Source organism: Thalia democratica, chromosome 2, assembly GCF_965202585.1.
Source record: "Thalia democratica chromosome 2, ktThaDemo2.hap1.1, whole genome shotgun sequence".
Classification (NCBI taxonomy): Eukaryota; Metazoa; Chordata; class Thaliacea; order Salpida; family Salpidae; genus Thalia; species Thalia democratica.
In genome coordinates this window covers 50,588,576-50,614,671 of record NC_139166.1, presented here as the reverse complement: position 1 = coordinate 50,614,671, position 26,096 = coordinate 50,588,576, and the positions used below count along the sequence as shown (strand labels likewise).

At 24.0% G+C, this 26,096-nt stretch overlaps 2 protein-coding genes across 3 annotated transcripts; both read left to right on the top strand.

Moving 5' to 3' along the window:
- The first annotated feature begins 10,005 nt into the window (after positions 1-10,005).
- On the top strand, positions 10,006-12,730 carry LOC145849737 (uncharacterized). The gene is made up of 6 exons (XM_082954779.1): positions 10,006-10,198; positions 10,473-10,589; positions 11,049-11,179; positions 11,359-11,494; positions 11,752-11,841; positions 12,138-12,730. The coding sequence occupies exons 1-6, from the start codon at positions 10,039-10,041 to the stop codon at positions 12,716-12,718; spliced, it is 1,215 nt and encodes a 404-aa protein (XP_082810905.1). The 5' UTR covers positions 10,006-10,038; the 3' UTR covers positions 12,719-12,730.
- Positions 12,731-13,899: 1,169 nt separating this feature from the next.
- Positions 13,900-17,537, top strand: LOC145849736 (uncharacterized). Of its 2 annotated transcripts, XM_082954778.1 has the most exons (7): positions 13,900-14,080; positions 14,350-14,466; positions 15,266-15,396; positions 15,588-15,714; positions 16,166-16,267; positions 16,564-16,695; positions 16,815-16,909. In XM_082954778.1, exons 1-7 carry the CDS (start codon positions 13,900-13,902, stop codon positions 16,820-16,822), a joined length of 798 nt encoding a protein of 265 aa, XP_082810904.1. In that variant the 3' UTR covers positions 16,823-16,909. The 2 variants fall into 2 exon arrangements, with proteins under 2 accessions (XP_082810904.1, XP_082810903.1); XM_082954777.1 differs by having other exon boundaries at positions 16,564-17,537.
- Positions 17,538-26,096: the final 8,559 nt, after the last annotated feature.

The following is a 26,096-nucleotide window of genomic DNA, read 5'->3' as shown; positions in this document are numbered from 1 at the left end:
TAAATGTGTAGTTTTCAAGGTCTTTTTGTTTTAAAATCACAATGCTATTTATTTTGCTTTAATGACTAAAATTAAATTAATTTTGTTAAAAATAACAAATCAAAATTAACAAAGCTAATTTTAAAAAACTATAAAATAAATAATCAAACTTTGTGTATATCTATTTTTCTAACCCGAGTAGAAAAAAGTTAAGTTTATATTAAGTTTTATAAACTTTGATAACTTCAATTTTGAATAAGGGTTGATAAATCCAAGCTTTTTCTATGAGTTCATAACCTTAATTTATATGTGTACAGTAACCTCTCGCTTATTTACGCACATTGTGTCCAAAGAAAAAAAGCGTAAAGATACAAGAGATCATAAAGATATGAGAAGTACCAAATATACTTACTATAATGGCTGTTTTTTGATATTGCTTCTAGTTAAAAGCAGACTTGGGACTTTCCCACTTTTAACAATTTGTTTACTTTATTTATAAATATGAAAACAAAAGATAAAACTATACATATATTAAAAAAAAGATTTTAATTTATATAAAATAATAACACTTGTAGAGAAAATCTACTAATTTTAATATAGGTAGATTTTATCTTTATCCTTATCTATATGTGACTTATTTGATACTTAACATTTATATTCTATTCTACTTAGCAAATTCAATTTATAGTTAAGCATTTGTTTACAATTAAGAAATGGTGTGGTGTCTATATTAAACTTGTTTCTATAGCCTTTTACAAAAATATGCATTTGGTGCTGTAATGGATTTCATCTTTTGAACAAAAATATATTCAACTCTAGCTGTGAAAAGCAAAAATTTCAAAAAAAGAACTTAAAATAAAAAAAATGTCAAATTAAAATTAGTGATACGTGTAATAAAAAAAACTGAGATTTGTGATAAGTGTAAGCTCTATATCAATTAAGTATCACTGCTACTTTTTGCTGGGAAGCTTCATTACATTTCTTTTTTAGATGGTTGTTCATATATAGGGCAAGAGAGCTGTATTGTTTATTTATGTTTTAAACTCTCATTATTTCATAATACTTTCATTATTTTACACAACCTTATTTCTTTAAAAGTTTTAATTTATTCTCTTATTGTTAACTTAATTTCTGATATACTGGAAATAACTAAATGTTTATTAATTAGTCAAGGGACATAAATTTACAGTCTAAAAATATAGAGAGGTGATTTAGCATTTAAAAACATATTTTAAATTAAAATATATACAATAAATGTGCAATATAAATTTTTTTTTTTTTAGAATTCTAAAAAGCGTAACTAAACAACTAAAATAGAGTGCTTAACGTTAAAGATGCAAGAGGTTACTGTATGTGGAATATAAAGTAAAGATTAATCTTAAAATTTTACAAATGACTTTTGCTTGATTACTAAGACTATAAAGTTAATATAAGTTTTTTGATATCTTTAAGTGGATAAAAAACAGACTAAAAATTTATATTTGTGAATTTTTCACAGATATTCTATAGAATTCTTACTGCACAAACTTGTTGATACAAAATCAACCTACCATTCTAAAGAAAAAATAAAGTTTAAAAAGATTGTTCTTAATATTTTTGATATACTTATAAACTATAAAATTTTTATTATAAAAAAAAGTGTCCTGGTGTACTGGAGGCAACAATAGGATCCTTATGGGAGGCGCAAACTAAAACAGCAAATAACAAGAAATCACTAAAAATCTATCTCCTCCTACGTTTTTTGAGATAACTACCTCAAATTTTCAGGAAATGTTTCTTGCAATATTTAAAAAATTCTGTGGGGACAAATTTTAAAAAAATTAAAAAATAAAATTTTATAACAAAAAATCAAAAAAAACTGTTTTTTTTGTTTATTTTTTATATAAAATTTTACTTTTAAATTATTCAAAAATTCTTTCCAACAGAATTTTCTAAATATATTAAGAAACATTTTCTGAAAGTTTGAGGTAGTTATCTCAAAAATGAAGGAGAAGATAGATTTTTAGTGAAATAGTCTAGTTATTTGCTGTTTTAGTTTGCGCCTCCAATAAGGAACCTATTGTTGCCTCTGACTTTGACCGGCTATATCTCAAAAAATATTTTGAATTTTTAAAATCTGTTAAAAGCATCTTGTAGCTTAGTAAAAACTATATAAAATCAGATCAAAAACCAAAAAAGGGTGTTTACTATTCCCTCCCTATGCCCTTAATGACATAAAATTCTAAAGAAGAGAAAAACACCTAATATAAAAAATTCAAAATTAATCAAACTGATCACATACCATATTGATTATTAACTATTGCTACATGGGCTACAGAAGGTTTAGGTGACAAGCTAGATAACAACAAAAAAGATAATATTTTTAAACTTCAGGAAACTGCTGTCAAAAAAAGTAAAGGCTTGTAAAACAAACGGTTTCTTCTAACTGAATAAAACTCAGTGAACTTGAGCTTAACTGCATTAAAAAAATCGGTTTAAGAAGGTAAAGGAGGTTTTGTAACTGAAACAAGTTCTTCTTATATTGATATGATTGCAAAAAAAAATTGAAAATTTTAAAAATATCCTAGGTTTCACCTTCTATACGAATTTGTCCGCTGAGACAACACGACTACAAATAGTATGGTAATGACCAAGAGATAAAAATGTCTTTTTTAGTTAATTTTCTAACAGATATAAATTTACTAAAAATGTTTAGCATAGGATCAAAATTAAAAGGAAATTATGGCAAAAAACACAAAAAATTCTTCATAAAAACAGTTCAAATTCTTCACACATGTTATTTGATTTTTATTCATGAACCTGCTTATTCTTTATTGTTCTAACTAAAGTAGTAAAAACTTTCACAATGGTTTGAATTAAAAAAAAACACCCATGTATTTGATTTTTCAAAGTATGTACAGAACAGGGGTCAGCAGCTTTTTATAAACCAATTTTCATAGAAGAACTTGCTTGTGTGCTGCACTGTATAAAAGGGGTATGAGTCTAATATGCACAAAGGGACACTTTTGCACAAAAGGTCAAATATACACAAAGACGCTTTTGCACAAAGACACTTTGGTAATTACCTAGCATGATGTTGCACCAATATCAAACTGAAATTGTAGAATATTCAATGTCTATTTTAAAAATAAATTTAAGCTAAACATCAATATTTTTAGGGTAATATGTTAAGCATAAAAAGTAAATTGTTTTAAATAAGCTATTTAAATACATAAGTATATTTACTTTTAAGTAATTTATAAGCCAAACTATAAAGTTTTACTAGATACTTCTAATTATTTTTAAGCTAAAATTAAAGATCAACTTTCAGATAATAAATATTATAATATTATTTCAAATAAATAAAAAAAACACTGTATTTTTAATCTAATGCTATTTTTTTAAAGACATCAAACATTATATAATTTCAGCTTGACATTGGTGCAAAATCATGCTAGGTAGTTACCAACAACTTTGAGCAAAGGGTCAATTTTGCACAGAAACACTTTTTCACAAAATTTTTAACTTTTTATTTACTTTATTTTCTTTTAATTTTTTTTACCATCACTACTACCCCTTATCTTTACCCTTTGCAGGTAAGTTTTTACTTCTTTTTTTTTTTTTTTTATAATCTATTTTTACAATTTTTAGATTTTGATTAATAACTTTTATAAGGCCTTTTTTTTTTTGTTCACTGTTACCCCTTACCCTTGGTCAAGATTTTTTTTATTGGTTTATGTTATATATATATTTTTTAGTTTTTTTTTATACATTTTTTTGTTATTTTTTTATTACTTTTTGTTTATAGTATCCCTATTACCCCTAACCTTTACCCTCAATCAATATACCTTTTTTTCTTCTTCTTTTTTTTACTTATTGATTTATTAGACAGTATTGTAATTATATTATAAATATAAAATGTTACTTCTTATAGTATCATGTAAAATACTTAACAACTTAAACTAAAATTAGGTTCTTTATTAATGCTTTATTTCTTCCTAATACTAATGTTTTATTTTTATAAAGAAAAATCTTCTGAATAATTTCTATTAAGTTATAACTTTAGTAGTTGAAAACTAATTGTAAAACATACATTTTTAATTACACATAAAAGTGTGCTAAGTATGTTATTTTAAATGAGTTTAAATTTTTAGCTTTTATACTTCTCTTGTGGTTTACTAAATTATTTTTACTGTTCAGTATTAAATAAACTTCTCTTATAAACTAACTTTAGTTGTACATCCATAATTAAACAGAAAGTTTTGAAACAGACTTTAACTTAACAAGTTAGTTTTGTTTACATTAGAATTACTCTACTAAACAAAGTTGTTTCTAAGCTTTGAATTTAAATTTTTAATAAGAAAATAACATTTAAGCAGGAGTAGTTTTTAATGTTACACATTTTAGTTAGAATTTCTGATTTTTTAGATCCAAGTTCCAAAACACAATTAGATGACAGTTATATTTTCTAATTTATTTTAAAAAATCTATTTTTTTGCATTTTAAATACTGTACAAGCTAATTTTAGCTATAATTTGACTTATTTCGACAAAATTTGGGTTGGTGGCATAATTGCCATTGTGGCTAGGAGCTAAACGCCACAAATGAGTATGTTTTCAAAGTAGAAGCGTTATCAATTACATTAGCCTATTTTAAAATCAGCTTTTATATTTTTTTAGTTTTTTGCATTTGATTTGTTAAAATGTAATGCTATACAATTAAAATATAAAAAAGCAATGTAGTTACAAGATTTAGATTTATAAAAAATTTAATTGTTTGTTTGTATGGCAAATCTAATTCCTAATGACGATATTAGAAACTGTTCTAGTAGTAAGTAAAAAAATCTTAACCCACTAGTCAACAGCAATACAAGATATAGAAAAATATCTGTCTTTATTTTAATCTTTAGTATTACGCATTAATTTTAAAAGATAAATTAAAAGTGTATATTTTTAAGCATGTTCAGTTTTTTAGTATTTGAAAACCTTTAGTTTATAAATTAAGAAACTTTTAGCTTAATATAAGTTTGTTACGTCCTGGACAAGATGTTAAAAGGTATCCGTGGTGAACGACTAACCAAAGATTTATTGTGCACTGGGTCGTAGGAATAAATATTTTTAGCGTTTTCTTGTCGTTTAAAAAACTAATAATGATAAACATAAAGACCATCTATTGAAGTCTATTTTCAAAAATAATTAAAAACTAAATAGTTAGATAATCTAATAGTAACTAAAATAAGGAAGACAACTAAAATTTAGATAAATAAAAGTTAAAAACGATAAAAGCTGTTTAAATTGAGTTTGAATCAAAACACCATGGTGTACACAATAGCTACAGTTGTGTTATACAAGTTTAATGTAATATTGTACTAATTAAAGTAACATATCTAAAGTTGCTGTGTAAACTTGTGTTTTTTATAGTTTTATATCAGATCATTTTACTTTATGAGATTATTTTTTGAATGTTAGTTCAAAACAGGATAACAGGTTTAATAAACAATTCTTACTAAAATTAACAAAAATTTAAAATAGCAAAAAGTATAAACTGATAACATTCGAAAAAAGTCGTAATAAATCAAGCAGCCGTGGTTTGTAATTTTTATTTAGCAGTGAAACATTATAATAATTAGATTTTTTCTTTGAAGAATACTGTTTTTTATAATAATACTTTAAACAAACTTTTGAACTGTTTTGTATACTATTTTAAAGTGTTTTAATATTTGCAAATAACATTTAGAAAAAAATATAATTTTTTTTAAATAAAATTTTACTGAAATAGTTAAGACAAATTAATAAGAAATAAATTTAAATACACATTTTAAAAACTATAAATCAACGAAAGACTTAAATAAGTTAAAGCTTTTAATTTCATTTATTGTAGCACAAAAATGTTAAAATAAAAGATCCTTTTTAAGTTTTAATGTGTGAAATTTTTTGTAAAGACTTTTCGCAAAAATTAAGCAATGAAATTTTGCACTGCAAAGAAAACCAAGCTTACTCAAGTTTATAAGTAGAAACTACTTCCTTAATGACAAATATTTACTTTAAAGTGTCATGTTTGAAGAAGCTGTCTGTAAAGTTTTTATTAATATTTTGTTAAGGCAATCAACCATTTGTATAAGATTTTAATTAAAACTAATATAGTCTTAACGAAAAAAAACTGATCAAAAGTTGTCTATTTTGTTTTATATTGCAAAAAGTCATCGCCAATAAGTAAACTGTTTTCGAAGCGTAGCAGTTATAAATTAACCTTTCGTGAATCTGGCTTTTTTTAAACTTAATGCATTTGTTAATACTATGTTTTTTAACGATCTTAAATTAAACATAATTGATTACACAAACATTATGTCTAGAAAAATTAAAAGTAAAATAGCTATTGTCTTAAGTACAAAACGAAAAATATAATAATAAACTAGTTTTATAAGTAAGTAAAGCTTCAGAAAGTGAAAAAATTGAAGATAATGATATTAAGTTACTTAAATAAAAAAGGTTTTAGTTTATACATTTGTTTAAAAAAGAATAGTAAGTTTTTGTAGATTTTTAAAACACTCGTCACATATGTTTTAATAAATTATAATAAGCTAAGATATTAACTTCTTGTTTAAAAGCAGCTTTTTATTTTTTTTATAAAAAAGCCTTAATTTTAAAAAAGCTACTATTTGCGTTTTTTTTACTTCTGATATAAAAAGATAAAAAAGTAATTGCAGGAAATAACTTTGACATTTGAATGAGCACTAAAAAAGAAACAGAATACACACTGCAAGATTTAGTTTTTATTTGGGAGTTTTATTTAGTTTAATATCTTATAAAATTTTATGAAAGTAAATTAAAGATAAAAAGTCAATTCTCGTGAAGGTTTAGCTAGTAAAGTTTTATTGTTAAAAAACATGGTTTGAATAAATTTTTAAGTAAGAGTCCATCTTTAATTCAAGAAATTTAACAATTTAAGAAATTAGTTAATAATATTAGGTTTAAAATTTCTTTATTTAGAATTTTTTTTAAAGGTTTATTTACAAAATAAAACTTTTTTTTTAACCTAAGCATATCGAAAAGAGTTATTTCATAGTGAATTAAGTATAGTAACATTGTTTATTAACTTTATTATAGTAGTTGAAAATTAATTAACCAAAGAAGCAAAATTTAAAAAGCATGAAAAATAAAGCTTTAGTACTACATTGTTTTGTAATCTATCATAATCTATTATAGATAAATGTATAAATTTATAACTTTGCATTTTAGTTATAGTATAGCTTGGCTAATTAAAGCTTTTATATGTTTCTATTTAAATACCGTAAATATTTGTTCAAAACAACGATGTGTTGTACAGATAAGAAGGAGAAATTTTACAGATTGCTTAAGCGTATCAAACACACTTAACATGTAAGTTGACTTTAAAGGTGAGTTAGAACTATGTTGCACACTTCAGTGTTTAAAGTTTGTTTTAGTAGTTCAGTTAGAAAATAGTATAGTATTATTGTGTAAAAATTATGGAAATTTTTAGAAAAATAAAAAAAAAGCAAAGTTTACATTTTACCAACTACTTTGAGTTGTTTAGAAAATAGCTTTATTTATGCATTCAATTTTTATTTTTATTTTAATACATTTGTCAATTTACTTAAAACTTAACTATATCAATAAATTAACTATAAAATTTATAACATAAAGAAATAAACTAGTAAGTTGTTTATTTTGAAATGTTTTAAACATAAATTTAAGCTTTTTTTAAAACAAATCAGTTTTCTTAAGTAAATCAATATCATAACGAAAAAAATTAGTTCTCAAAAATTGTATCAAATGTGCTTAGTTTGTACTCTTTTTAAAGTTGATACAGCTTCTATCAAAACAGATTAATCATTCATTAAAATTTGCCCGATTTAACGTTAAATTATTCTTTTTAGTATAGTGAAACACTTTAATACATTCGATTAAAAGTGTTAAACGTCTTAAAAGTATAGAGTTTTAACGTAGTATTTCATTGTTATTTACTAAAAAAAATAAATTTCTTTTGTACTGTTTAAATTTTCAAAAAAACATAAAAGTCATAAACGAGGACAAAAAACACGTGATAGATTAGACTACATACGTACAAATACAAATTAAGTATGTGTACAAAACAAACTAAGCAATGGATTTAAAAGATTTATAAGTACTTTAAGCACATATGAGGAAACAATAAGTGTTTAGTTTTGAGATTATTTTCACGTTTGCAATGACCTCAAACTTATTTTTTTCAATTACTTTTTAAATTAAAAAATGTTATTGGTTTTTTCTTGTTAAACATGTGTTGCTTATTTTAATTCAACAATGTCTTTTATTTTGATCAACTTTAATTAGAATACATAACTGTAATCATGACGTGTACGGAAAAATAAAAAAACGCTGTATTTTAACTAATTCATGAATATGTATTTATATAAAAGTGTTAAAACTCTAAACGTTTAAATAAATTTACTAAATATAATAGAATATCGTTGTGATTGTATTAGCGAAAGTTGTCAGAAAGTTTGTAAACCAAAAAACAAAAATGTATTGCAATATTTAAAAAAATGGTATACTAATATAAATAGGTGAATATTTTATCATTTGTCTGTGTATTTTTTAAAGTTAACTGTATAAGTTCATTAACTACTTATTTGAAAAAATAGCTTATTCCCTAAACATTTAGATATGACTTAAAAACTTGTCGTTTTAAATGCAAGTCAAATTAAGTATACACTAACTTTTTGTTTGACCAGTTTATGTTTTAATTTAAAAAATATATACTTCTTAGAAAAAAGTTTTATAATAGTTAAGTGAGTTAAATAATCATTATTTTAAAGTTTTTAAATGTATCTTGGAAGTTTTTCTGTGTAAAAAGAAATCGTCATTTTTAAGTGTATAGTATAATAGTTATATTTAGACTTCAATTGAAAAAATAAAATAAAATCTTAATTTAGTTGTTTTAGAAAATTTTTAGCAGTTAAATGTTTTTGTTATTAGTATAAATATTGGTTAGAAGGTAAATCAAAATTTAACAAACTTTAATAAAATGTTTGACTGATTTGAGTTTTTTGCTGAGCTCTGTAGTAGTAAAACAATTTTAGTAACAAAAAATAAATAAAGACCAAGCATTTTTAGTACTTATTTAAATATTTATATTAATACAACTGTTTTTAGCAGCTGTAGTGATTTAATTTATTTTACCTTTGAGTATTATTAGCTTAACAAAATTTAAAGTAAAACCGTTCTTTAAGTTATAGCTTATAGATAAAATTCATTTTTAATTTTATTAGATAAAATTCATTGAAATGAACGAAATATTTTAGAAATTTACCCCACATGTATGTGGGTACAGAAACAATATATCGAGGATAGAAACGTTGATAAGTATAAATAGTTATTTTAAACAGATACATATTCTAATTAAGTTTGATAGTTTTAAAAGCTATCTTTTAATTTTTGAAAACTAATAATTGTTTTGTATTGGTAAAAAAGATAATATCATCATTTGAGTGAATGGTTTGGTTTACATAAGTATATCTACATAGCTATTTACTATTGATATTATATGCATGGACTTTTAAAAGTTTGGTAACTGGTAGCATTACATGTTGTCAACAATTAGTAATTGAAAACTTTTATATTATTCTATTCTTGTTGGTTTGTAAAGTGTAATAAAATACTTGTGTATAGAGTTAATAAAAAGTACAACTATTCAAATTCATTTCTAACATTTGCTAGCCATACGTAAATATCGATCTATATACATATTGATTTCGTGGTTATAGTTTCAAGTTCATATTCAAGCTTTAACCTAAAACCTTAACTTTACTCTATATATCATCTTAAAAACAAAACTATTTTTTCAAACTAAACTTGTAAGTAATTTTTTTTATTAATTTTTAAATGGTTATTACTTTTTATTGAAAAACTCATATATTTTTACTCTTTTACTACTTTGTATAAAGTATACATCGTTTATTTTTCACGTGCTTTTTTTTTTGTTTTACTAATTGATTTTTTATATTTTACACATGTAGTTACATACTCAAAACATACTAGCTTAAAACAGAATTTTTAATTGTAAAGTTTTAATAAAAACATGAAATCAAGATGTATACTTGTAGCTGTGTTACTCAGTTGCATAAGTAGAAAAACAGAATGCAAACAAATTTTTACCTGCACCAGAGATACTGTAGGAAATATTACTGAAATAAAACAAGGAACAAAATGCGTTTTCTCTTGGTTTCATGATTTTGCTAGTTAGTATTTTAAAATATAAAATAATAAAAATAAATAAAAGAATTTAAAAAATACCAAGCTTTTTTAAAAACTTAAGTAAGAAGTTGTTTATTTAATAACATTTTTTTAGAAGTAATATAAAGTTAATGTTTAACTGCTTTTTACAATTAATTTAGCAAAACTACTTAGCACAAGATTAAAGCTGCTAACTTTAATAAAATGCTAGCAGCTGTAATCAAATATAGTTATAATGTTTTTATTTCAAATTTAAATAAAACTAAATTTTTTTTTAAGGCATGCAAACAACTATTGATGACTGGTTTGGAAAAAGAATTTCACCTCAATCAGAATATCCAAATATAACAGCTTGTAGGGAAGAAGATGGTATTAAGGTAAAAGTTGAACTTGGTGGTAAGTAGTTGTTTTTTGCTCGTTGTAATTTAGGAAATTATATAAAAAGCTAAAAAAAAGACATTTTAGGTCTAAATAATCGTTTTAGTCTTTTTAATAAAAACAAAACAACATACTTAGTTTTACTTAAACTTGGTTTCAGTGTGTTTTACTTTAAATATTCTACACTGTAAAGAAGTATTATAAAAATCCACTACTCTACAAAATAGCATTTAGAAGTTCTTAATTGTTGAGTCTTGAACAAAATTAAATTTACAAGTTTTTACATTACATTTTTAAACTTTCTACACAAATAAGAGTATAGAGCTATGGCGATAACAATTTTTATGAACAGTAAAAAATAAATTTGAGGACATATTCAATACATATACTTAATATAAATTTTGTTGTACTTAAGTTTTGAACTAAATTAGAACTGAGGACACAATTCTCAAAATTAAAATAATAAAAAAATTTTAGCACAATCAAACGAAGTGCAGAAACATTCAGAAGGATTTCAAATCGGATTTAATATACCAATTGAGGATAATAGTTTTCCATATCATCGGTACTTCATTATCTTTCCACGAAGTTATAACAAGTCAGAAGAGGTGCGTTTTTTGTCATTTTAAAGCTTTTTGAATATTAAATGCTTAAAAACTATTACTTGATGTATTTGAAATTCATTAAAGAAAATGTTATATCTTATCAAAGCATTTGTGCCAGTCTAAATAAGTTTACACAACTAAATAGACTGTATCTTAAAATAAAAACTCAACAATATATATAGGCTGTATTTGAAATGAGCGGCTTGAATGGCTTTCACTGGAAAAAGTGGTCGAGTTTGCATTATAGACCAATAAAATGGGATAGATTTGTTCCAAAGCATGAAATACCAATTCACAATTGTACTAAATTACCAATAGGTATAGAATGTATTTATTTAAAAGATGATATATAATAGTGTTTTGTTTTTATATTTCAAGTTAGTTATTGTAAATACGTTAAGTTAACCTTTTTAGTCAGGCTTAAAAACTTATGAAGTGAAAAATAAGTATATATATATATATTAAGTTTTAAAGTTCAAACTTTAAAATTCTATTGAACACGGAAGGTTTTACTTAATATAAAACAGGCATACTATTATAATATATTAGAAGGTAAAAAATACATTTTTAAACAGAAGGCCCGTTGAATACTAGTGGTAGTTCCTATAAAAAGATCACGGTCGTTGTCATTATTTTGACTATGTTTCTTGTAATTGCTATTTTTGGTTAGTGTTAAAAAATTGCTTTATACTTTTAAAAGACTTTAAGTTAAAAAAAAAGATTGTTTTAAAAACTAATTTGGTTCTTAAAATTAAGTGTTGGTATTATTTTTTTGTTTTAAAAGGTATAAAAAGAGCAGTATCATATCAAAACACATATAGTATGCACAAATGCTTTTACTGGTGTTTTATAATTTGTACTGTCAAAAATAAGAGCAGTTACACCTAAGTAGAAAGTTAAGTTTTATTTTTAATACTTTAAGTTTGCTTTTAAACTGTATAATTAATTAAACTTTTTAAAGGTTTTTTTGTGTATACCCGTCAGAGAAAGTCTAATAAGTTAGCTAATATTTCAATTCTTGTGTCATCTGGAGACCTTACGTCCAGCATTGGAAGAACTAGTAACCAGTTTGCATCTCATCTTAAGTCTTCAGGTCAGTTTTCAAAAGTTTTTTTCAACGGCTGGCTTTCAAGAAATGACATAGAAAAGAACTTAGAGAAGCTTTATGACGCATTGTCTATAAGTACTTACGTCATCATTTTTGCATCACATTTCGCTAAAACGAGTTACGAAAAATTTATTAGTCAAGGCGAAAATGCTCTTTGGAAAGATGAATTTGTAGTTGGAGTTAGCAAAGTTCTCAAAACTTACAAAAGTTTGCTGCTAAATGACCAGTTGGTATTGGGAAATAGAAAAGTTTTTGTTCTTTATTCTTCATTCCAATCGGCTTCGGATAGCGATGTATTGCATGAGGATTTTGTATCAAAATCTAATGGTTGTTATGATGTATCTAAAAGAGAAGAAGAAGAAAAATTTTATTGTGAATTTTTGTCATTACATGGAAAAACATTTAGTTTTTATCCTGAAACAGTTCAGGTGTAAAGCCGGTAAAACTTTAATTTAAAAGCATATTCCTTAAATAAGACTTCTAATAGTTAAAGTTTGCGGTGCTCGCTTTATACTTAAGTCAAAAAAAGTTATCTTAAAGGTTTCATACATTTAAAACATACATTAAAAAAAATTTACCGGTTTTCATGAAATCATACTTAAAAAAACTTGTCTTAATACTAAATGCTTTATAAGAACGAGCTGTAAGAACAAAGTGTTCAAAGTAACTCTACTTTTGTATATTGCTTTATTACGACATTTTTCATCAGCAAAAGTAAAAATCATAAGTTCTGTAAAGTTAACTTTCAAACAATTTTTTTTGCCATCTACTGTTGGCCAATGTACATCTGATTTATTTTAAAATTATGAGCTCATAGAAAGCTTTAAAGAATAATTTTAAATAGACTTTTTTTATTAAAGTGTTATTAGAGTTTGAACTTTGGTACTATATTTCGTTTCGTCGTATTCATATTGTTTTTGTTTAGGACAAATTAGGTATAGAGTTTAAACTAAGTTTAAAAAGCTTAAGTTATAAATCAAACAAAACCTTTTTTTTTTGTTTTTTAGACGTTGAAGCTAATAAGTAAACAAATCTAGTTTGGAAGTAGAACTATTAATATTAAAAAAAAACTTTTCCCCATCACTTGTAACTTTTTATTTTTTATTTCAGAATTATAGTTAAAATATAAAAAACTCTAATGACTTATAGGGAATATTTGTATTTAGAAAGTGTTGCTTTCATTTGTAACTTGACTTTAGTGGCAATACTACTTTTTTAATTTGAAAAGCCTAAAATACATTTTTGTATTTTAAAGTTTAATTGGTAGTATTTCGATTTTTGAAATCATTTTTGGTAAACTAAACAACGCTGATTTACAAAAAAGTGCTTTTCCTTAAAACGTAAAGTTTTTAGTTAGTATCGTCATTTAAATTTCAAGCAATCACACTTAACAGAGAATTTTATTTTATTCTTGTTATGAAAACTGCATCAAAGTTTGTATGCTTATAAAACTCTTAAAGCTGGTTGAAAAATTCTAGTGTTTTACTCTTATTTTGTTTTAACATAATTATTAGATCTATCTTTTACAAATTTTATATAATGTTACTGGTTACGCTTAAAAAAGTAAACAAGTAGTTACGTAAGAAAATATCTAATTTGAAAACTCGAATATTAGATGTTAAGTTTATCATTAAACATGAAATCAAGATGTATACTTGTAGCTGTGTTACTCAGTTGCATAAGTAGAAAAACAGAATGCAAACAAATTTTTACCTGTACCAGAGATACTGTAGGAAATATTACTGAAATAAAACAAGGAACAAAATGTGTTTTCTCTTGGGCTCAAGACTTTACTAGTTAGTATTTTAAATGTTTTGAAAAAAAAAATATATTTAATTCTAAATTTTAGAACCTAAAAAAGACAATCATAATTAAAGATAAAGCTTTTGTAAAAAGTAAAGGTTTTCTACTGCTTTAAGTACTAGGAAGTTAGTATTAAATTATTTATACAATTGTGTTAGTAAAAAGATTAAGCTAAAATTAGTAATTTTCCTGTTTTAATTTTATAAAGTATAGTTACTGTAGTTCAACTTTTGTGTTGTTTAAAACTAATATTTTTTTAAAGGTATGTCAAATACCGTTGACAATTGGTTTATAGAAGAAATTTCACCTCAATTGCAATATCCAAAAATATCAGGCTGTAGAGGAAAAGACGGTATAAACCTAAAAATTGATCTTACTGGTAAATAGTTTTCTGCTAATTGTAGTTTTTGAAACTAATTAAAAACTAACAGACCGGCATAAAAATAGTTTTAATTCATCTAATAAAATAACTACAAATAGATTTAGTTTACTAACTGTGTTTTTTCAGCTTTAAAATTCTTCTATACAAAGAGTCGTTGAAAAACATATTTTTGAATTTTCTCGCTATAGAAACAGAAACGTTTGATAATAGACCAAAATTAAAACTATATCTTAAGAAATTAAACAATAGTTTTATTAGAAAAGTAGCTTATTTTGTTAGATCAAAACTTTTGGTTTCGATTTAACCTCATAAAACAAAGTCCTATAAGTTTTGTTTATAACTCAAAAATATAGTAAGTAATACAGTTATTTTGATAACCTATTTACTCAATTCCTAATTATTAAGTTTGTTAAGTTTTAAGCAAAGCGAATTTACTAGTTTATTGTATAAAAGGTTATGTTTACTGTAGTTTAAATGTTATTAAAAAATATTAATTTACATAAAACAATTAAAAATTCAAGTTTATAGGCAAATTGTTAATTTGTTTATAAATAGTAATTATTTTTATTTAACATTTCCTATAAAAGTAAAAATGAAGTAACTGATTATATATTTAATAACTAAAATAAAATTTTATGCAAAAAAATATGTTTGAAACACTATATGAAACTGTTTATATTTTAAAAAAAGTTTTTAAATAAACAAAAGTTTTAATAGGTATAAATCTAAAACAAATTATACTATACCAAACTAGGATTGAGGATACTTAAAATTTACTTAAAACAATTAATTTAAGCACAATCACCCGAAGTTCAGAAAAATTCAGAAGGATTTCAAATTGGATTTGAAATACCGTACGAAAGACGTGTATATCATATATACCGATACATTATTATCTTTCCACGAAGTTACAACAAGTCAGAAGAGGTATTTTTGTTACTTTTAAAGTTTTTCTAACGTCAATGCTGTATAATTATTCTAATGAGTTTTCATTTATTACTTTCTAGTTTGAAAATGTAAGTTATAGTTTAACACTGTTAAACTTTGAATTAAATGCAAACAACTTGATATTAATAAAAATCAAACCTTATGCATTAAACTTAAAATCGCATATACAGGCTATATTTCAAATGAACAATTTGAAAGACATACACTGGGAAACATATAAAAGTTTGCAATTTAAACCAATAAAATGGGATTATGCTCCTGATTCTTTTTATCAAGACCTTCACAATTGTACTAAAGGTATGTTATGTACTAATAGTAAATTGTATATTTGGTATATTATCAAAGTATATTACATAATTAATTTATAAACAATACAGTAATAACTGTTAGTGCCAAAAAATTAAAGCTTATTAGTAATTTGTAAAGACTTTAGAAATCACAAACATCTCTATATACATTTAAAATTTACCTTTAAAAAGTGCATTATATACTAAAAACTTTAATTATAATAAAATACATATAAGTTATAAAAATATTAGTTATAAATTGTTAATGAACAACTAATATTGTTTTGAACTTTAGGCTATAAAATGTTTTGTATTAATTTATTATTATCTTATTTATTTCAACTTGCCTATACTCAAATGTTATCAAAATTGTCTTTAAGTTTTAAGTTTACCTTTTTGTTGAAAATTTCTTGAGTATGTTAGCATTGATTCATAGTATTAGTAAGACAACTTAATTAAAGAGCCAGAAATAGAAAGTTCACCAGTTACTAGTGGAAGTAGCTATCAGAAGGCTACGGTTGTCGTCATTGTTTTGACCTTGCTGCTTGTAATTGCTATGATCGGTTAGTAAATAAGATACATACTTTTTTTTGAGTGGTAATGGTAAAAATAATATGTTTAGCCTTAACATCTGCCTTTTTCCTAAGTTCATATGATTTTTATAAAGTAGAGATTTTTGTAAATAGCTATGAAAAATAACATACCAACTAAAAACAGATAAAGTTAGCTTAAATACTATTGTTACTACTTAAAAGTTTATCACTTCTTAAAAAATTTAGTTACACACAAATTTATTTACATCTTCAAAACTTTAATTTTGCTTTCAAACTTAAAGAAACAGTTAAATGTCTTTTTAAAGGTTTTTTTGTGTATACCCGTCAGAGAAAGTCTAATAAGTTAGCTAATATTTCAATTCTTGTGTCATCTGGAGACCTTACGTCAAACATTGGAAGAGCTAGTAACAAGTTTGCATCTCATCTAAAGTCTTCAGGTCAGTTTTCAAAAGTTTTTTTCAACGGCTGGCTTTCAAGAAATGACATGGAAAAAAACTTGGAAAAACTTCATGATGCATTGTCTATAAGTACTTACGTCATTATTTTTGCGTCACAGTTTGCTAAAACGAGTTACGAGAAATTTATCAGTCAAGGCGAAAATGCTCTCTGGAAAGATGAATTTGTGGTTGGAGTTAGCAAAGTTCTCAAAACTTACAAAAGTTTGCTGCTAAATGACCAGTTGGTATTGGGAAATAGAAAAGTTTTTGTTCTTTATTCTTCATTCCAATCGGCTTCGGATAGCGATGTATTGCATGAAGATTTTGTCCATAAGTCTAATGGCTGTTTCGATGTATCTAAAAAAGAAGAAGAGGATAAATTTTATTGTGAATTTTTGTCATTACATGGAAAAAAATTTAGTTTTTATCCTGAAACAATTCAGGTGTAAATCCGGTGAAGTTTTCATTTCAATATAAAATAAGTAATAATTTTTAAGACCGTTTTTCTTAATATTTGAGTTTTTAGGTACTTGTATACTTTTTACATAACAGAGATTGATTTCACATATTTAATAATTTTTAAATAACTAATAGTTTTTATGTGGATTAGATTAAGCATATTTATGTTCAATCTTTTTAAACACTTTAGTTACTATCTATACATGGGTCTCATTTAAATTAAAAAAATAGATATGATACGAATTCGTCTTAAAACCTTATGATTTTATCAAAAAAGAACTTTTTATGTAAACAAGTTTTAACTGTATTCATAACAACACGTAAATAAAAGCTATTTAACTTATGCTTTTAAAATGAGTTACTGATATTTATCAATGTTTTTCTTTAAAAATAATTTGAAAATTAAAAGCTTTACAAAATCTAGCAGTAAAAATAAAATGTTTATTATAACTCTTTTTTTTTGTATTGTTTTAATGCGTAATCATTCTGTTTTTCTTTAACTTTTGCTTTTTTCAAACATTAAAAGTAAACATTTAAGAATAAAGTTTTCTTTATAAATAATTAAGTTCTAAAGTACATTTGACTTATAAAGAAACTATAAACAATAGCTTTTATTAACAATATCCTCTAATTGACTCTTAGTTATTAACATTTACAAAGTTTTACAACAACTTGGTACTAAATTTTTATTTTATTTTTCAAATATAAAATAGGTATGTTTTTACGCTATTGTACTGTGTAATTTTCATAGAAAAAAAATCAATATAGTACTTTTTAATTATGTAGTGCTTAATAAAGTTAGTCCTTGACAAGAAGTTATACTGTATCTAAGTAATGTACAACTCTATAAATGAAAGGTTATATTTTGTACAAAAGGTCCTAAGAAAAACTATTTTAAGCGCTTTTTTGTCGTTCAAAAACTATAAATTTACTTTTAATTTTGTACGGTTCATGCAAATTTTAAATATATGTTAAACATATACTTTTTATCCGTATATATATCTTTCAAATGTTTTAGATGTGGTAAAAACTATAAAAATATTTTTATGATTTTTTTTCAGAGTTATCAGTAAAATTCTATTAAAAACTTTTTAATTTTTTATAAGTATCTATAATTAGAAGTATAGCTACTAATTCTAACTTAATAAAATTTTTGAGATCTTTAAAGATGTTATTTTTTAGATATAAAAGTAAAAGTAGTAATTTCTTTGTTTATATCTCGGAATTGAACTATTGACACTTATTAGCACTCCTAAGTTTAAGCGCTGAAAAATTCTAGTTATAAATTTGAAGAAACTATTTTAAATCAAGTTTCACTACTAATAAAATTGACATTATTGTTACTACACAACAAAATAAAAAACTACTTAAGAATTGTATTTATTAAAGATTTTTTGCTAAGTAAATTCTTTTTAACTTTAATTTTTGTGCTAAATTTGATTTTTTTACTACTATTTTACAAACGTAAGAGAAAGATTGTATAATGAAAAAAAAGATTTCAATAAAAATAGTATGATAACTTTAACTACACAACTTTGAAACTGTTATTTTGTTTAAATAACTAGAAAAATGATTTTAATGTACTTTAACTCTAGGTATTGTTATCGCATGTTTTAAATTAATCAAGTTTTGTATCCAGTTAAGATATTAATTTTAGTAAATTACAACTTATACATTAATCTGTGAAGACTGATACAAAGCAGTTAAACTGTAATTTTACTCAAAAACAAGTTTTAGTATAATAGATAAAAAGCAATATTTAAGCACTAAAAAGTTTACATTAACTTAATTTTAACAAAAAGTTAAATTGTTTACTAGAATACATATACCTTATATTTTATTTTGATATCTTTTTTTAACTACTATATAAAAAAAAGTTTAAAGCTTTTATATCTACTATTGATGTTTAACGTATAAAGAGATAATTATGATTATTTGCAACAAAATATGTTCAGAAATAAGTCAAAAGTATTAACATTGAACAAAAAACCATTTTTTGTCCGCAATCACATTGTTCTACTTACTACAATTCGCTGCCCTTAAAATATGAAAAGCTCTATTGGAGCCAATACTTAAAGCGTAAGATATAGCTACTATAAGAGTTGTATGCTCTTTAGGTTGAACTTTTTATATTTTATTGATAGAATTTACAAATACTTGCATATAATTTTTTTAATGATTTACCGATGAGCATTTAAAATTTAACGCTTTACTACATTATGACTAATAATATTCATTTGTTCCTTTATCCAATAGGTTGTTCAATAGTTAATACTAAAAGTTTGCAAAAAGGTTTACTGATGTTAATAAAACTGTAAAGCAAGAGTTAAATTTAAACCTAAAGCGTATACTGTTGAACTATTGGATATTAATAAAGCTTCTAATAAAACTTTGAAATATTTTTTTATTGTCCCTTGATAGTTTAGTATTATTGAAACTCTATTTTGGTACAACAAAAGCAAATGAATTGTTTTTTGTTTCAGAAAGTAAAATATTTAGAATACAAGTTTTAATGGTTTGTTATTTCCATTTTTGGCATAACAATGTAAAGCTTTCGACTTACAATAAATACAGACTATTGTAGTAGTCTTAGCTACTTTTTTTATTGTTTGTTTAGGAACTAATAATAGTAGTTTATTGGAAATTAAGTTTCATAATCTCAAACCATTATTTTAGCTATTGCAAGTTATGGTGTATATATTTTTAGTAAACTAACATTTATTAATGTTTACTACTTTAGGCAAGGCATTTACATACCTGTACTAACTGCCTATAATATAAAAAAGTGATAGGCAAGCTAAAGCCGGTATAATGCGTGAATGTAATGCACAAGTTTTTTTATAAACTTAAAATACCCTGCCCACAACAAAAACTAAGTGTTTAATAACCCAACTTTCGGTAGCTTTGTTGGAAACAAATTGAAATAAAAAGGAATTTTGTTTTAAAAAAGTGTCGACAAACATTTTCTGTGATATTTAAGTTGAAGCAGTTTATAAGATAATTGCTGATAACTAACTTTCTCTGTGTGTAAAAACAAATTAAACTTAAAGTAGACCACTAAAATTGTATTAGCTACAATTTACAAACAAGTTTTAATTAAATTAAAGTAGACAAGGTTGGTACTTTTAGGAGTATTTTACTATAATTAAGTTGTACAACTCATAATTAGCTAATTTAGTTTTGTAAGAAACTTCTACAAAATACTTAGTAGAAAAACATCAGCCTGTGAAGCTCTACTGAACCTTGTTTTGTTGTACAGTTTATTTAATTCAGGGCATCTAAAAGTGTGCAATATCGCTTCTTTAAGGTGTAAATCAGTCAGGCGGCGAAAATTTAAATGGGTTAATTAAGTAGTAATTATGTAGTAGTAATTAAGTAAGTTATAATTAGTTGGTAAAGTAAATTGCCTGTAAGTTTTTTTTTACTTTACTAAAAGTATGTGGTCAAAAACTTGATAAAAATGTGGAAACGCAATGCTTAAAATTTAAAACTCTGTAGAACTTAATTATAAAATTACTAGTTGTATATATAGTATTAGTCACTGATAGTGTAAATATTGAATTTTAAACTGGCGGGCTTGCATTCTTTATTTATATCACGTTTTTCGCAAACCTTAACTTTACCATTTCATCTTATTTTAAATGCTGAAGTACACTATTGTATGCAAATAGTTTTTTATATGCAAACTTAAATAAAAGACAAGTTTAAACACATTTGACTGCTCATAAAAAGCAAATTTATGTCTCTCGTTTACCACTAAAGATAATATTTAGTTGTTGAATTTATTTTAATTAGGTATATTCTAAAAGCAACCTATCTAAACACAAAAATTATAGTAATTAAGATTAAAAAATCTTTTAGCGCAGACACTTAAAAGTTACAGTAAAAAGCTTAAAAAAATAACTGTTTGACTTAAACTTTATAAACCTAAAAATTTACATTACAAGTAGTTATTAAAAATCTAACCATTTAACAATGATGATTTAAAAACAACATCCAGATTATATCAATTCATGTGTTGTATTTGAATATAGCCATAATATTCAAAACGAGTTTACTATATTCAAACAAAGCTCGTGTCATGATATTTTTGTTTGTATAATACTTCAAAAACTTCATATTTTATACAATCAAAAACAGTTATAAATGCTTTTTTTCAGCTGATGGAGTAGTATAGTAACACATATTTGGTTATTACCTGATCATTTTTCGAAAGAATTAATGTATATATAACATACTTTTTTTTTTGTTATAGTAATATACAGTTTTAGAAAGTATATACGTGATTGATATGTTGATTAATATTTGCTTAATAAAATAAAAGTCTAAATTATCAAACGTATTTTGATTTTTATAAGGTTAGCGTTAGCTTGTTGACATGTAGTTTTAAAGCATTTACGACCAATTTTTTATAGCGTTAAAGTAAAGTGATTGCTTCCGTGCTCGTCAATAATAAAGTCATTCAGGCAAAATTTTAATTTTCAGAACTTAAAGTTATGATTATAATAATTTCATTAGTCAGCGGTTAAGTTGCTTTTTTTACAATTCGGCAAAATGTTTAACAAATTTTGTGTAAAAAAGTGTAAATACAGACAACGCCATGTTAGGTAAAAATTACGAGCTTAAATATGTAAAGTTGCTAACTTGTAATAAAATGCAAAATACTTAAAGAAAAATAAGTTAAAGTTTTTCTATCTTAAATAAACCACCTAACACTTAAAAGGATTAGAAACAATATCTACATTTAAAGTATTGTAATAAATAATTAGCTGAATATGACCAAACTTATATATTAAATCTAATGTAAAATAAAAATAATTTGAAAAAAACTTTCATTAATCTGTTTAAACAGAAACCGAAAATACGTTTGAAACAGCTTGTTGTAAAACTTGAGAAATTTCATAACAGTATGTAGAATCTGAAACAAATAATTTTTTTTTTAAGAACTAGTTGATATCATTATAACTTTTCCGATACAACTTATAACTTTTCGATTAAAAGAAAACTTGATGTTATTTTAAAACTTACAAGTACTAAACTTAATTTTAATTAAAGTAGTATAAGTGTTGAAAACGCTTTGTGTTTTATAAAAAAAAAACATGTAGTACAATAATTTGCAATATATGTTAACATCACCAAAAAATAATAAATTAATTTATATTTTATAGATTAAATAATTATGTAATTGAAAAAATGCTCAAACACTACAGAAGAAACAATTTAGTGCAAAGTTTAGTTTTTACAAAAATTTAGTTAACAAAAGCTTAACATTAGTGGTGTTCCGATCTAATTAACATTACATAAGTAGTACTAATAAACTATTTTCACTTTAATGTATCACATTGGATTGTGTATTCCAAACCTTTAACCTACTTTTTCTTGCGGTAGTATACATATTAACATGTATAGTAGATTTACATGTAATATTAAAAAGTATAACATACTTGACCAGATAAGTTGTGTTGTGCTTTGGAACAACGAAAAATTTACATACAAGAATTTAAAAACTGCGTTTAAATATAAGTTTAATATTTTAGATTAAGAAAAGGGAACATAAAAACGAAAGCAATTAAAACGTTAACATTCAGACTATTGGTAAAAAAAAGTATTAGTTTTAGATTATTTTTCTAGTTTTTGTTTTTTAAATTTGAGAATTTATTAACAAGTTATAATTCAAAATACAGTCCTCAACTACCTTAAAAAGTTTTCAGCTTTTGTTAAAAGTTATTATCCTGTTTCATCAGTAGTTTTGTACTTGAAACAGTAGTTATGTAAGTTGGACAATATGCGACTACTTAAAAATAATAGACATTTTTTCGTGTTTTTCTAATCAACATATAACTTAAACTATGTAAACTTTTATACAGACAGTTTTAAAAAATTTAAACTACGCGGCTAGTTGTAATATATGCTAAATGTATTACACAAGCTTGGTTTTTGCTGTTATTTTTGGATGTACTGTTGATAGAAGTAATAGTTTGCAAGTGTTCGAATGTATTAAAACACCGGGTGGTAATTTTGACAACGCAACATAAATATGGGAGATCAACAAAAAAACTGAATGCATTTATTTTAGTAGTTATAATGCTTGGGGTGGTTTTTTTTTTTTTATAGTTTTTTTTAGACTTTAAATTTAAATAAGAACTTTTTATAAGTCAACCCCTTTCTTTAAAAATTCATCTTAGCACTATTTGTATATTAAAAAACTAATGAAATACTAATAAACAACTGAGTATTTTTCAGTGCTAAATGTTTGTATTAAAACATTGTACTTTGTTGATAATATATAAACTCAAGGTATATAAAAAATTTACAATGATATTATGGTTAATGTATACAAGGCAAATAAATATATCGCAGTATTTAAAACTCAATTTAAAAAAAAATCAATATTTTGTTCTTAAACAACAAAAAAAAAGTTATTCATGCTGAAAATATATGTAATATATAAATAATTCAGGTCAGAATAATATTATTTACCAAAAAAAAAGTTAATGTTACTTCTGCTTTATAAAATAATTTCCTGAAGATAATGTTATTTATTGTAAAAAAAAAATTAAGTGTTTTAAAAATCATCAATAATAGAATAGCTTTTAAATATAAACAAATGAAATTAATTTTTTTAATAAAATGTTGTAATAATTTATGAATCCAACTATTAAATATAAATGTTATACTAAAACAAATAATTGAAATTCAGTTACTATTATTTAAAAAAAAAAATCAATAGTTAACATTTAGGCGTTTTAGTTTAAAAAAATTGATCGTGATTAAGTTTATGATAACATTAACTGATGCATTTGAAACTATCATTTTAAGTGTTATATATTTTCAAAAACATTTTAATTTGCAGAAGCTACAGATTTAGTAAATGAACTGATGGGTCATTAAAAAAATGATGCAAAGTACCCTGTGAAACTTCATAATGCCTCTGTTTATAACACAATGTGTTATACAACTAATGTAGAGTTATACTTTAATGGTAAGTTTTTTTAAATGTAAATGTTTTGCAAAGTTTTCTAAAGGTTACACAAATTTACGTCGTTTTAGAATAAATTTTGTTGCTGTTTATGTAATATTAATCTTTAAAAAACTATCATATTAAACTGTAAGTTTAGAGTTAGTACTACTTGTTAAAAATCCAATAGAATAAAGTGTCCTAAAAATGTTTTTGTAACTATATAAAGAACTATATTTAACTTAATTAAAACAAATTATACAGTAATCTTCCTTTATTCTACCAACATATGTTTCTGTGTGTCAACGAATCAACACACAGAAACATATGTTGGTAGAATAAAGGAAGATTACTGTATAATTTGTTTTTATTTATATTCCAGTGAAGTTACTTTACTAGGATCTTTTGTTAGCAAACAATTAAAACTATATTTTGAACAGTTATATTTAACTTATTAATTTTCCTAAACAATTTATATACCTATAAAGCAAAAAGAAAACTTTGAGTGTAGCTCATTATTTTTAGAGTATCGTTTTGGTTATAACTATTATTTTGGTCGTAAATTAAACAGTTTATAAGCTTAAATTTAAAGTATATTTGAAAACTTTACAGAAAAAACAACAACCTTATAAATCTTTTTGATAACATAAAGTTAGTACTATAGATATAATTAAAATGTGTTTATAATAACTTTTAATTTGTTTATAAAAGTAAGTAGTTGTCCTGTCCTGGGCATGACGTTAAACTGTTCTGGTGTATGACTCGATAACGAAAAGGTTTTTTGTACACCAGGTCCTTTGACCAAACCTTTTGAGCGTATTTTTTTTCGTCCAATAAACAATAATAAACAAGTTAGTTTGTAAATACATACAATAAAAAAAATCTTATAAAGATTTAATAAATAAAAGACAAAAAACTAAAACACAACTAGTTATTTTTTTGTAAAAACTGCTTTAGTTTGACTACTAAACAGATTTAGAGACATAAAATATAAACTTTGTAATACAACAGGCTGTAAGATTGAAAATAGTGTAAACTTTGATAAATTGTAAAACCAAACATTATGAATACTGAATTTTTTATTGGTAAAATTTGTAGAGCAGGGTTTCTTAAAATGAAAGAAATCTCTCCTTTTTTTGGCGATTTTAGTAAGTCGGGGGCAAATTATGGGGGGTTGGTTTTGAAGTTTTGGGTAGTAAGAATTTTAATTTATTTTTTGCTTGTTGTGTAGTATTTGAACGTTAACTAGTAAGTCGGAAAAAGGTATGTTGGTTATTAACTATCAAATACTTGATATTGATTGATGATAATGAAAAATAAAAATAAAAGTCTGAGGGATAATTGGCACGAGAATTGAAGCTTTCACTAGATACTCTCTGGTTTGTAATGAAGAGTAAAAAAAGACCACATTGAAACTAAAACTACACCTGCAGCACGAAAAAGTTTTTACTTTTTTAAATTTACCACCAAATGACTGCCATTACTTGAATAAAGGTGGGCGTGTCTATTTGAAAAATAAACTAAGAGAGGGTGGTTATAAAAATGAGTTTGGGGAACTCTTCTTTAATGAGATTACAAATATTATACCGCTGCATCAAGTTAAGTTATACAAGCATCATCCAAACATTAAATTACCAATCATTTTAAAAGTCTAAGTTTGACAAAAAACACACTTATAAGTATTAAGTTTTAACTTTGGCCGTAGTATTTATTTTAGAATTATGAAACAATAAAAAGCATAAAACTCGTAAACATACTAAGGACTTATTTTACACTGTTGTTACAAAAACTTGTACCTAGTTGTAAATTTGATACTAGCTAATTTATTAAAGTAAATAATTAACAATAAAATTCTAGACCAGAGATTTTTAGAACAAAATAAATAAATTGGGTTAATATTTAATTTGTTCATGTAAATTAGGAATAACAATTTGACTTGAAATATATTTCTCTTTTTCTGCAAAATTACAACAAATCTCATATG

What these genes read in the sequence shown, in the direction of transcription:
- LOC145849737 (XM_082954779.1), top strand. Translation starts at nt 10,039, where the DNA reads ATGAAATCAAGATGTATACTTGTAGCTGTGTTACTCAGTTGCATAAGT. An exon ending in TTGGTTTCATGATTTTGCTA is followed by an intron (nt 10,199 to 10,472) that starts GTTAGTATTTTA and finishes TTTTTTTTTAAG; the next exon opens with GCATGCAAACAACTATTGAT. An exon ending in GTTATAACAAGTCAGAAGAG is followed by an intron (nt 11,180 to 11,358) that starts GTGCGTTTTTTG and finishes CAATATATATAG; the next exon opens with GCTGTATTTGAAATGAGCGG.
- LOC145849736 (XM_082954777.1), top strand. Translation starts at nt 13,900, where the DNA reads ATGTTAAGTTTATCATTAAACATGAAATCAAGATGTATACTTGTAGCT. An exon ending in TTGGGCTCAAGACTTTACTA is followed by an intron (nt 14,081 to 14,349) that starts GTTAGTATTTTA and finishes ATTTTTTTAAAG; the next exon opens with GTATGTCAAATACCGTTGAC. An exon ending in GTTACAACAAGTCAGAAGAG is followed by an intron (nt 15,397 to 15,587) that starts GTATTTTTGTTA and finishes TCGCATATACAG; the next exon opens with GCTATATTTCAAATGAACAA.